Source organism: Mus pahari, chromosome 5, assembly GCF_900095145.1.
Source record: "Mus pahari chromosome 5, PAHARI_EIJ_v1.1, whole genome shotgun sequence".
Taxonomy (NCBI): domain Eukaryota; kingdom Metazoa; phylum Chordata; class Mammalia; order Rodentia; family Muridae; genus Mus; species Mus pahari.
The window spans coordinates 125,501,819-125,514,377 of record NC_034594.1 but is presented as its reverse complement, the minus strand read 5'-3'; the positions used below and the strand labels follow the sequence as shown (position 1 = coordinate 125,514,377).

The 12,559-nt window shown below is 39.6% G+C and overlaps 1 protein-coding gene across 1 annotated transcript in view; it reads right to left on the bottom strand.

The window, feature by feature from the left end:
- The window catches only part of Colgalt2 (collagen beta(1-O)galactosyltransferase 2), a 105,479-nt gene that overhangs the window by 33,764 nt on the left and 59,156 nt on the right, over positions 1 to 12,559 (bottom strand). The window contains exons 2-4 of the mRNA XM_021197980.1: positions 6,556 to 6,666; positions 3,267 to 3,384; positions 1,495 to 1,629 (exon numbers count right to left, since the gene is read on the bottom strand). Coding sequence (XP_021053639.1) covers positions 1,495 to 1,629; positions 3,267 to 3,384; positions 6,556 to 6,666 — 364 coding nt within the window. The remainder of the gene's footprint in view (positions 1 to 1,494; positions 1,630 to 3,266; positions 3,385 to 6,555; positions 6,667 to 12,559) is intronic.

Here is a 12,559-nt window from a genome sequence, read left to right as displayed (position 1 = left end):
AGTGGGAGAAGTTCTATAAAGTAGGACCCAAATCCCTGTAAAAAAATTGATGTTACAGTTCAGTACACGAGTGATAGAAATCTGGTCTGTGGGGCTGCCCATTAGCATCTGACAGGTTTGTAGAAAAAAAAAAATTGTCTTAATATTTGTATCTTTATTTCTGTATATCTATGTTAATGAATCATTTAACAATCTTGTAATTCCTGAGATAATATTAAAAATCTGCTTCTTAATTATGCATCAGTTCTTACATCGAATTGAAATTTTGTACCACTACTTCTTATTTTTTAAAAAAAAGTTAAGCAAAAAAAGGGAAGAAAGAAAGAAAAAAGAAAGAAAGAAAAAAGAAAGAAAAGCAAGCTTCTGTGTCCATTTTAATTACCAGAACTCTATGGGAATAAATTTTTTGATGTTTATCAAAGACTATTGGAATAAATTTTGACACGGTTTGAATAAGAATGTCTACTCTAAGCTCATTTTAAAATGTTGGGTCCCCAGTTAGTGGAACTGTTAGGGAAGGATTAGGAGGTGTGGCCTTATTGGAGAAGGTGTGCCACTAGGGGTGGGCTTTGAGATTTCAAAAGCCTAAGCCAAGCCCAGCCTCTCTCTCTCTCTCTCTCTCTCTCTCTCTCTCTCTCTCTCTCTCTCTCTCTCTCTCTCTCTCTCTCTCTCTCTCTCTCTCTCTCTCTCTCTCTCTCTTCCTCTTATCTCCCTTCTCCCTGCCTTCAATGTGTGGATCCTATGAACCCTCAGCTACTGTTGCAGCACCATGCCTGCCTGGCACCATGCTCCCTCCCATGATAATCGTGTAGTAACCTTTTAAAACTATAAGCAAGCCCTCAATTAAAAAGTTTCTTTAGAAAGTTGTCTTGGTCATGGTGTCCTCTCATAGCAGTAACTAAGACTAATAACTAATAACTAGTAACTAATCCAAGAAATGATCTTAAGGATATCATAGGTAGATGCAAAAAATTGTGCATCCACAATATGGTGATTACAATTGTTAAAAATGGTTGTAAACAACTTGAATGTTCAAAATAAGAGGAAGTTTGAGTAAATTACAGATAGCCTTTGGTGATGACACAGTCACTAAAGAAATGCAAATTTGTGTCTAAGGTGTTGATATATAGTGGTGGGATGGATATTTTTGGCTGTTAAATTTTTTAAAAAGTACTTTTTTGTACTTTTTTCTAATGTGCTCTTATGTTGATATTTTAGTGGCAAAAAATTAATCCCTGAAATTGATAAAAGGGATAGAAAATCTGTTATACTTTAATGGTTAATTGAAGCTTCTAGCCTCAGTTCTTTAAGAGTTTCGTTGATAACAATGCCTACTGGGCTAGGGTCTTTGATGTGGATTCACCTCCTTTCTTGACTATGCTTGCTTCAGTGACAACACATCCATCTAAGGAGAAGGCGAGAAAGAGCAGGCTACTGTTCACACAGTCCTACCCTCTCAACACTCAGCCTCCATTGGTTAATCGAAAGACTTGCCTGAGGCGTGATTCCGCACCAGAAGTTAGAGTATAGACCCCGGGACTCCAGCATGGGTGCCACGATGGTCTTGTTTTCTACAATCATTAGGTTCAGGGTCTGTGGATTAGTCAGGAAGTTGTCGACATCTATGAACTAGGAAAAGAGAAGGACAAGGTCAGGGGAAAGGTTCAGTGATCCAGCACAGCTAAAGGGTCCTGAACTCTGGGGCTGGTTCCTAGCATCTCCCTACTCACCAGCCTTTAGAGCTGGGTAGCTTTCAATCAGTCAGACGTATTTAATCTAACTTCCCACGTTCAGCTCTAAGCTGTGAACTGGTAGTACCTCAGTGGGTACATAGAAAATCAAGAGGACACAAGTTACACACTGGTAAATGATTTAAGTTCGAGATGTCAGTGGTTCCTAAGCCCCCTCAGACTCATGCAAACACATACCCAGCACCCAGCCTTAGTATCCATCAGGAGACCTATTTAGGTTTTTGACAGTAGTGCCAAAATGACCATAGCAGATCCCTGGTGCTATTGCAATGTCACAAATAGGAATTTTGTTTAAATGTCATTTTATCAACCCACGCGTGCCAATGTCAGGTTTCTTAGCAGAGAAGTTCATGTCAGCACTGATTCATTTATAGAGACAGAATCAGGTTCTACCACACAGAAGTGCGGCATCAATAAGGCTCAAACAATAGATTTTTGCATTTTATGTGATTATAATTTACAAATAATCACAAACATCATTAGTCAATTTGATTATGAAAAATTTTATGGTTTAGAATTTATAGATATTACATTAAATACTATAGTGCAGTTTTAAACTTTCTGTGAAGTTACATGTGTTGTCAATGTTTCTAAAACATTATCAAGCTGACTTTTTCCAAGTGGTCAGGGGACCAGGAAATGGCATCAGATTAGAAGCAGTGGGTGGGTAGGGGAGCAGGGGTGGGGGTGGGGGGTATAGGGAACTTTCCAGATAGCATTTGAAATGTAAATAAAGAAAATAATAATAAAAAAAGTTAAAAAAAAAAAGAAGCATTCACTTCCTACAGGAATCAGAAGCTGTGAAATCAGGTGCCCATTAAGTGTAATATGATAATATCAGCCTCATTTCTTCTGTCATGTGGAAAACATTTGCTCAACAAACCCATGGAGAAAAGGCTTCTGGGACAAGGGCTGGTGGCCCCTTTCTCCTTGGGCAGGAGACATCCTTTCCAGCTGAGGGGGTTCATGGAGGGTGAGGGTACGTGACTCCTAGTCATCAAACCCCTCATTTGTTTGAAGCACTCTGTGAGCTCTCAGGTCTGCACTGGAACCTCCTCAGGGAGAGAAATTCTGTGTGAGAACCAGGCAGTGCCCAGGATGACAAACAGGCGATTCCAATTCCCAGATCACCCAACAGATAAAAAAAGGAAGAGTGTCCAATGTGCTCATTTTGATCTCATCTTATATGATCTTTTTCTTATGTCTTTAAAATTTGTACAAACGCCATTAAGACATTTGCTCTTGCTTCACCTGCTAAGATGATTCAGAGCTCCTTATGCCTGTGATAAGAAACGCACCCCACCACCCACACAACTCACTGCAAAAGCATTCCAAAGGGGATCTGAAATGAAGGCCAGGCAGTATACTATTTAACCCAAGAGTTTTCCCTTGAACCTTTCATGGGAAAGGTGAGGCCTAAACAAAATCTTGTTTGGACTCTTCCCTGGGTACCACTTCTTGGTGGCAGATACATTTTTGAAAACAGTTGTCAAGGAATGAAGCATCTGCTTTTACCAGGATGTAATCTGACCATTTCTCCCTCGCAGTTCGAAGGGCTGCTTGTCGCAGCTTCATGACGTGAGCAAACCGGGAGTTTGGCCAGTGCTTTGGCCCGATTTCATCAGGGTAAGACCTGAAAGAAGAATTTACAGTCACCGAATATCTGCCTGGAGGTAGCCAGGCCCTTGGTGTTTGTATGCAATGACTCCTCTGACACTCTAGGGACCAGGCACAAGAGACCAGGAAGTGTCAACTCTATATCATAGATAAGCAAACTGGAACAATGAGAGACTTAGAAATTTGTTTCCCACTGAACATAACAGTCTTTATATAAAATACATCAGTGGGTTTTCCTCCTCTTCCTCTTTGTCCTCCTCTTCCTTCTTTGAGATGAGAGAGGTCTTACTGTGTTGCTGAGTCTGATCTTGAATTCCTAGATTTAAGTACCCTCCTGCACCAGCCTTCTAATTATAAAGTATATAATAGCCACTGTGCCTGGCTTTTCTTCAGCAAGCTCTAATAAGTGTCTTATGAAGTAATCCTACTATTTTTCTCGGTTTCAGACGACAATACTGATATAGAATAACTAATGTTATAATAAGTGACACTACCAGTATCCGTATCCAGGCAATTACTCCTCAAAGCTTATATTCTTAGATACTTAATGTACCTTATCAGATAACTGTGAGAGTACAGGGCAAAGGTATGAGTGTCTTACAAAAGTCCAAGGTTTCAACTACTTGTTAAAATCTCAGTAAACGGTTCAATAAAGTTTAACACCTTGACCTGGCTTGTGAAATGATGGAGCAGACACATAATGCTCTAGAGATTTCTGTTGACATCATGAGACAGCTAGACTCGTAAATGGCCACAAAGGCAAATGATTCAGTGCATGCTCTAGGTCCTTCTGCAAGCGCTCAGCTTATATCTCAGAGGTGGATATAAACGTCACTCCATCTGGCTGCCACTTCATGGTCTTGAGGTGCATGGGCAGTACGTGTGCCTTAACACATGAAAAGTCACAAAACGTTGAGGCTGTAACTATACAAATGAAATACATGCAGCCCAGGAACTCTCTGGAATGTCTTCCTCAATTACTGTTTCAGTGGAAATTACTGGAATTCCTGCTTTTCTGACTATATTGCCAAAAATTAATGCCTTATGAAATATTTTTCACACTGACCTTGGCATATAATATATGAAGTAAAAATCTGGCTACAGAGAACATATCTGGGAAGCAAAGTAGGGCCATAGAGTCTTCCTGTTTAACATTTTTAAGAGTAGGCTAAATTGCATCCAAGAAATACCCAAGGGCTTTTTACAATCTTTTACAGCATTCAAACTTAATTGGTAAATTTGCTTAATATGTAGACCATAGACCTGGATTTTAGATATTATACATACTCATATGTATTAAACTATTATTTGTGTTTATATATGTATACGGCAGAGTCTAGAAGAATGTATTTGTTCTGCAATGACATTTGTTGATATTATTACTCTATACATTTGGCTTTTAATAAATGACTGTTCTTGTGCAGAAATGCAGTCTACTTATTCATTCAACTTCTATAAATCCTGAAACTGGAATCGTAGTTGCCTTGGGAACAAAATACATTTATTCTTTATTTTATTCACTTATTTGTTCATCCAGCAAGTTTTGATTCGGTGCCTTCTAAAAATACAGAGATGGGGGTAATAGAAAGCGTTTGTATACTGTACGCCTTGCAAAAAAGCTCATGGCTAACTTCAAAGAGTTTGAATAAATTACGGTTAATTAAGGCTAGCTCAATATATTATGTCAAAAGGACAGCATAGAAAATAAGCAATGGAAGTAAAAAGTTCTTTACGTGTGAACAAAATGACCCCTTTCTCTAGTGTCTGAGTTAGGATGACCCCTTTCTCTGGTGTCTGAGTTAGGATGACCCCTTTCTCTAGTGTCTGAGTTAAGGTGACCCCTTTCTCTAGTGTCTGAGTTAGGGTGACCCCTTTCTCTAGTGTCTGAGTTAGGATGGTAGCTGGTTAAAATGAAGAAAACACTTCTAGGATGCACTTCAGACTTGGGCATTGGAAATAAACTTCACATTCTGGATAAAGTGTATTTTAGGGGGGGAAAGAGAAGGAAATATGGAAATCTTTGTATGTCTCAGTGGTTTGGACTTTGTTCTGTGTGTACATGAGATCTATGTGAGTCTCTGTAATATAAAGAAATGAAGTTTGTATCTTAGGAAGACTTCTCTGGTTGGTATGACACTGTGATTATTGATCTTGATGACCAACTTGATTGGCTTGAGAGATACTAAGGGGATTAATAAATTGCAGGTGTGCCTGTGTGTGCATTTCCCGAGATGATTGGCATGGGAAGCCACCAGTGACAGGGAAGACACAGCCTAAATGTGGGCGGTACTGTAATATATGGGGGCCCAGGTACAAAGGTAGAAAGAGGAGAAGACCAGACCACACAAGCAGGCTCTCTACTGAGCATGCGCCAACTCCCTTCACCACACCATTGGCTCCTTCAATCTTCCAATGGAGCTGCAAATAAATAACCCTCCACATGTCCCCAGGCCTTCACCTGGGGCTGTAAGTTCGTTTTTTTTTTCTTGTCTTAAGGCTTACAGCTTCGTGGACTGAGAAGCCCCTGGTTTCTCTGGCTTTCTAGCATGCAGGCAGACAGACATTGTTGGATTATCTCCAGTACATAAACCAGTCTAAAAAATAAATCACCGATATATAACATTCTCTGTATATAATGTTATATATTTTTTATTGCTCTTTCTCAAGAGAATGAAGACTAATATAAATATGTGGTCTGACATAGAGCTGGAAATGACTAAGAAACTTCTATGTCAAGAGTGAAATAGCCTATATGTTCACCACTAGAATATTGACTAAATAATCGCAGTATATGACAGATACTACGCGCCTTCAGGGATTGCTTTGCGATAACCTTTAAGACATAACTTAAAAGTAAGGTATGCGCAGAAGATTTATAAACTTTCACCATGATTTCATGAAAATAAGCCAGTTCATCCTAAAAAAATTAAATAGAATCAATATTTAAAATATACAACACCATTATAATTTATACGCTGTTGAGAACAGCCTGGCTGGCAGCCCAGGAGCACAGAGGAGCAGGGAGTTGTGTGAATCTATTAATAGAAGAAAAGGCCGCATTTGCAAGTCAGATGCAGAAAGGATAGCAATGAATATCCACGCGCACCCCCCTTGAGATCTGAAGCTCAGATGATGGAGAAGGAGCGTAGGAGGAGGAAGAGTTTCTGCATCTCTCCCCGCTACTCACTCTGGCTCGGCCATAGGCCTCCACTCCACATAGTGATACAGACGCTGCACACTTGTCAGCCACTCCCTGAGTATTTCTGTTGTATTGTCCACATTGTGATCAGTGGCTGCCCTGCATGAGAAGAAAACACAGTATGATTCAGTCACATCATCCTAAATAAATAAATAAATAAATTTAACTAAAAGGAGAAATTCCAGTTCTGGATGGGTGGAATTGGGGGACAATATATAAAGTAATTCTCTCATGGACCACACTAGACAGTACATCTGAAGTGAGCTTTGGCTTCTTATCATTTTCATGTCATTAGAACACAAAACAAGGCTCAGTCCCAAAAAGCACAAAATGAATTAATCTAAAGAAAGTAAGATTGCTAACTAAGATGACATCTCTACTCTCTAATAATTATAAAGTTAGAGTGTTTCTTTTCTTTCTTTTTTTCTCCCAACATAATATTTTTATTAATTTCTTAGACATTCCATATATTATTTTCATTTCAGATCAAATTTCAGGACACAACAGAATATGTAGTCAGGACTGCTTTAGTTATCTGAAGGAGAAAATAACAACGATATTTTCAAATATAAAATCCTGAACTCTAAGGTAGCTCGACCTATCTGGAATTAGCTTTTCTGTCACTTACACAGAGCTGAGTATTTGAAAAAAAATCCTTCAAATAATATATGCAAATGTATGACTGTTCTACCTAGAAAGATGAACTAACATATACATGGATAAGGCCTGGAGAGATGGCTCGGCTCTTCACAGGACCTGTTGTGCAATCATGATGACCAGAGTTCAGATCCCAGTATCTATATAACAAGCCAAGCATCCCACAAGCACAGTAGCTCTGACTCCAAAAGATCTGAGACCTTCTGGCCTCCATGCAAGCACAAGTGCATGCAGACATGTAGTCCTACATGCACACACACACATACACACACACACACATCTATAAATAGATTTTTTAAAAGCAGAGAGCTTAAGTAGCTTCTAAAACCAAAACTATTTTCAAGTGATATTATAAAATAAAACCTAGTTTTGTAGGGTAGATAAGATTTGCAGCTTGATAGAGATTGATCTGCCATATAAGATTGCACAAGCTCAGCATTAAATAAAACTAAAAGAGGAAAGAAAGAAGGAATTGGGAGGGAGAGAAAAGGAAGACTGAAAAGTTAGGATGGAGGGAAAAAGAGTCATGAGCAGAAAGACATGTCTGACACCCTTAAAAGGTGGCAAGTGCCTTTTGAGCAGTTCAGCAGCTCCTCCAAGAGGGAGAGAGGCTGAGCCTGTCAGCAGCTGGCCCCAGGGGAGCGCAGCCTTGACAGGAGCACAGGAAGAGAACCTGAACCAAGGCACTTTGCCATATATGGCGATGCTAAGCCTGGTCCATAATGAATTTCTTGTTATATTCACTGGGGGTTTTGTTCCAAGAGTAATAGAAAAAAAATCTTTAAGGCACAGAATGTTCAGGAACATTCAAGAATAAAATAAATTGCTAGATAAAAACACGAAGAATAGGGAATATATTTCTGTAAAATATTAACTAACTGGAGGCTGTGTGACATTAAGTCATAGGTATGGAGAGTGGAGGCCTACAGTCAATATTTGAAAAAAACTTATCTTTTGAAATAGATAATTCGAAAAACATTTAAGACCAGCTTTATTGACTTATTTTATACAAGGCTCGTGAAATTCTGGTTGAGTATTAACAAGGTTTTCCAGAAGTTTCTTATATTTTTATAGTGCAAAAAGAGGAATATTGAAATTTTACTTTTTTGCAAAACAAAGTAAATATACTAAAAATTATAAAAATTAACTATCTTGGTATAGAAATTCTGTTAAGTGTGCAAAACCTAACCATGTTTCTCAATGTGAGTTTTAGAACATTTTCTGACTTATCTCTTGATAAAACACTGATATTGAAACTGGAATTAAAATTACAACTCGAGGGTATTTCTTCAATTATAGTTAATTTAAGAGCTCACAAAGGCAAGCTAATATAATTTAAGGTCAGAGATATTACGGATACTTCATCATTCCAATAAAACCAAATCAATTTATAAAAGGCAAAATTATGGAGTTAAACCAGTGGTCCTCAACCTTCATAATATTGCAACCTTTTAATGTTGTGATGACCCCCCAATCAAAAATTCATTGCTACTTTAATTTTGCTATTGTTATGAATCGTGACACAACTGATATGCAGGATATCTGATATGTGACCCCCAAACGGGTCATGACCCACAAACCGAGAATAGCTACAAACAGACGTACATGCCAGCATCTGAATGAACGGCACCGATGTATGTTATAAAGCTCACTGACTTTCTAGATCTAATTGTGTCATGGAATTTCGGTGTTAGTGGTGAATAAACGCATAAAAACATCCGATAGCAAAAGGTTTAACCTCCAGTGTGAAGCACCACAGCCTCACAACAGATATTCTCAGGCAGCGGTGGCGCACGCCTTTAATCCCAGCACTCGGGAGGCAGAGGCAGGCAGATTTCTGAGTTCGAGACCAGCCTGGTCTACAGAGTAAGTACCAGGATAGCCAGGGCTACACAGAGAAACCCTGTCTCAAAAAACAAAAACAAAAAAACAAAAAACAAACACACACACAAAACAAAAACAAACAAACAAACAACAACAACAAAACCCCAGATATTCTAACATTAAAAGTTCATTGAAAATACATGGACTTTGGGTCTGTTTACTCTTGGTGTGTGATGTTTTCTAGTTGCAAGGTTTTTTTTTTTCCCTCTTAATTACGAAGTTCATCAAAATAGACACTTGCATTAAAAGCAGCCTTATTAAAAACGTCATTCAAAAGGTAAGGGCATCAGGGGCCAACTGTGGAGCACTTTCAAGTGTCTTCTTGAAGCAGACCAGAAGCAGCTCCTTCCTTCGTGAGATCTAGACGGCATAGCCACCCCAGTGCCCCTGGACTTTGTGCTGCCTGGAGAGGGAGAGGTGCTGTGTGATGTGGAGTAGCGTGGGACACCAGGAGTATCTGAGGACAAAGAGGCATACCAGGAGTACAAAGACCAGGTTATAGGAGGCAGCAAACAACCGAGGAGGTAGGAAGCGGTTCCAAGGGAGGCATGGAACTGCTTGTGTTTGTGTCAAGAACTGGGGAATGGCAGCTACAGTCATCTCTACTGGGGTACCACTGCTCTGTGGAACCGGAAGCCACACAGAGTGCTAGGAGCATCAAGCCTCTCTCACAAAGTGAAGCATGCATGGAATCACTCCTGGACCAGAATTAGATTTACAGCATTGCATTCTTCACTAGAATTCCTATATTTTTTTATTTTATTTTTTTTTAAGTAATGTGGAATAATTTACTCATTTTTCTTCGCGATTGTTTCTTTGTCACACAGGACTATGTTCTCTTTGTCCTCTTTGCATATGGAAGCATTTCCCAGTCCTCTTTTAAAATATTGTTATTAGAGGAAATAAAGGTTTCTGGTCTGCCGAGGAAGCAATCCCCCCGAATCTGCCTAAATATCCACTGCTGTTCTGGGAAGGTGGTTTCATGGACTCTGCAGAGATACCCATGTGTAACTAAAAATAGAAGCACAGAGCTAAGGCAGGCCCACAGTTCCTTCCCAGTGGGTAGGGTTCCCTTTGTTCCCCCGGCTTCCGGCTTCCGCAGCAAAGGACAGCTTCCTGGCTGCAGCTGAGGGAGAAACTTTTCCTCTGACCTTGGATGTCCTGGGCCCATCTTTCCAACAGCAGGTCCCAGAGGAAGGAGAGGCTGCTAGACCAGTCCAGCCTAGGGAGGAAGCCTTTTATCTCCCACTAAGACCTCCCTAATCCCTCGGAAATAGCCAAATACACAGAAACTCAGGCAGACAGGTCTGACTACAACTTTTCTGTCCCCGTACAAATAAGTGTTTCTGTGTATTCACAATAATGAAAGCATGTGGGCTTAGGGATGCTCAGACAGGTTGAAGCAGGTGAGAGGTACCAAAAGCCCAGGTGTGGTGTCCTGGAGGAGGCATGAGGTTTGCATTAATGGTTCTGTTTTCATAGTCCTGCAGAATAATGTACCGGTGAGGGGCGTGTTCCACCACGAGATTCCATAAGAATACAAAGACATCCAATTGAAAGCACAGCAGACGTGTGAATCCCCTCAGGAGAAGCCGAGGCTCTCTGGTTCTTCGCTAAACTTGCAAGCTCCATCAGATCCAAATAAAAAGTGATAATTCCTTAGAGTCCTTTATCCTTTTGTCAGACAGACCAGGAAAGGTGCTCAGAGGGATAATGGGGCATCCCTCAGACACTGAAGAAAACCAGAGATATGGGTTGGGATGTGGCTTAATGGTAGAATACTTCCATAGCATATACACGGCTCTGGATTGAATCCCCAGCATCACGAAAATAAATGTGCGCCAAGCAAAGGACACCACAGCACAAACCCACCATGGTGCAGCAGATAGCTGGACGCCTGGACAGGTATTCCACAGATAATCTGTGGCCTCTAAACCCGACACTGTCCACGGAAACATAAACGTGGTGCCGTGATCCAAATGTTCCTCTGGAGTTCCGTCAGAAGGTGGGACTTGGGGCCAATGTGATCGCATTAGACTCTGGGCCTTTAGCAGAGGGTAGGCAGGCCTTAGAAGGAAGGCAAGCCCTACCAGCTCCTCCTGCTATTTGAGGGAGCAGCAACAGCTACCAACTACGAGGCAGAGGTGGAGCCCTTATCAGACACCAGCTCTACCAGCAACTTGATCTTGTACTTCCCAGGCTCAAAAACCAAGTCCTTAGCTTACAAATGATGTAATCTAAGATACATTGTTACAGGAGCTCCAATTAAGACCCATGTGCTTGCTGGAAAAGCAGGTTCTTGATCATTTATCTTTGTCCTGCCATCTCTCTGAATTACACTGGGGTGAAAGGGGAGCTTAGACCTTTCTGAGCTTTAACACTGAAAAGATATGATTGAGCTTTACTAAATATTTTTTTTTTTCTTTTTGTTCCTTTGATTTAAGTTTTATTGCATTATGATGAAATAAGTTACATAATTTCAATTTATCTGACTTTGTTAACATTTAAAAACATATTTTGAGCAAATAGACTTACGTCACATTCTTCTTTCCCTTTTGTACACCCAACTCCTCCCGGAGAGCCCCCCCTTCAAAACCTGCAATACCTTTCTTTTTTATCATGTTCTTTAACATTTATAAAATATTGTAACAATAAAAATGAGTATTATAAAAGTTGTTTGATGTAAAACAACAATCAGTTGAACAGTGTCTACAGCAATACTGAAAATACATGTTTTTCTCAATATAAAATTTAAATAACTCCAAATATATTAACTGTATATTTTAAAATACTATTACTTTTTTAATGAATATAAATAAAGTCTTTTTGTTTGTTTGTTTTGTTTTTAGTAGAGCTTAAAATCTTGGCTCTTACCGAGGTGCAAACACAAAATAAGAACAGTTTTTGGACATTGGGGTTCATTGTAATAAGGCTGTACTTGAATGTCCCTTATATCACCAAAGGATTTTATCTCCATAGTAGATAAGCTAAGAGTTGACAGTTCTGCTGCGCCAAGGAATGAATTGTAGGCATGATTTTTGGATACAGATTTCCTGCTATGGTCAAAGCTATTTGACTTGAGTGATTGTTGTCATTCTCACCCTGCAGGGAACAGGTTACATTCATTAAGAAATGGTGTGTATATTAAGATGGTCTATCCATGAAGTCATTTATCAACTGTTTCAATGAACAATGGCTCTGCTTGGAGGGTGGACAGACATTAGGTGAGGGTAAGATTCTGGTTCATTGGCTGTGATGATTTTGAAAAACATTCATCTCAGAATAAGAGTAACTTATAAAGTCCTCTTCTTCAAAATTGATACAATAATTATAAATATCAAGCAAAGCCTTCAGTCTCACTCTTTGCTGTTCTCTCACAAGCCACCTCCCAAGTTAATTAATTGTCTACATTTCTTTTGGCTGTATAAATAATTTTGAAATATGTAAGCTG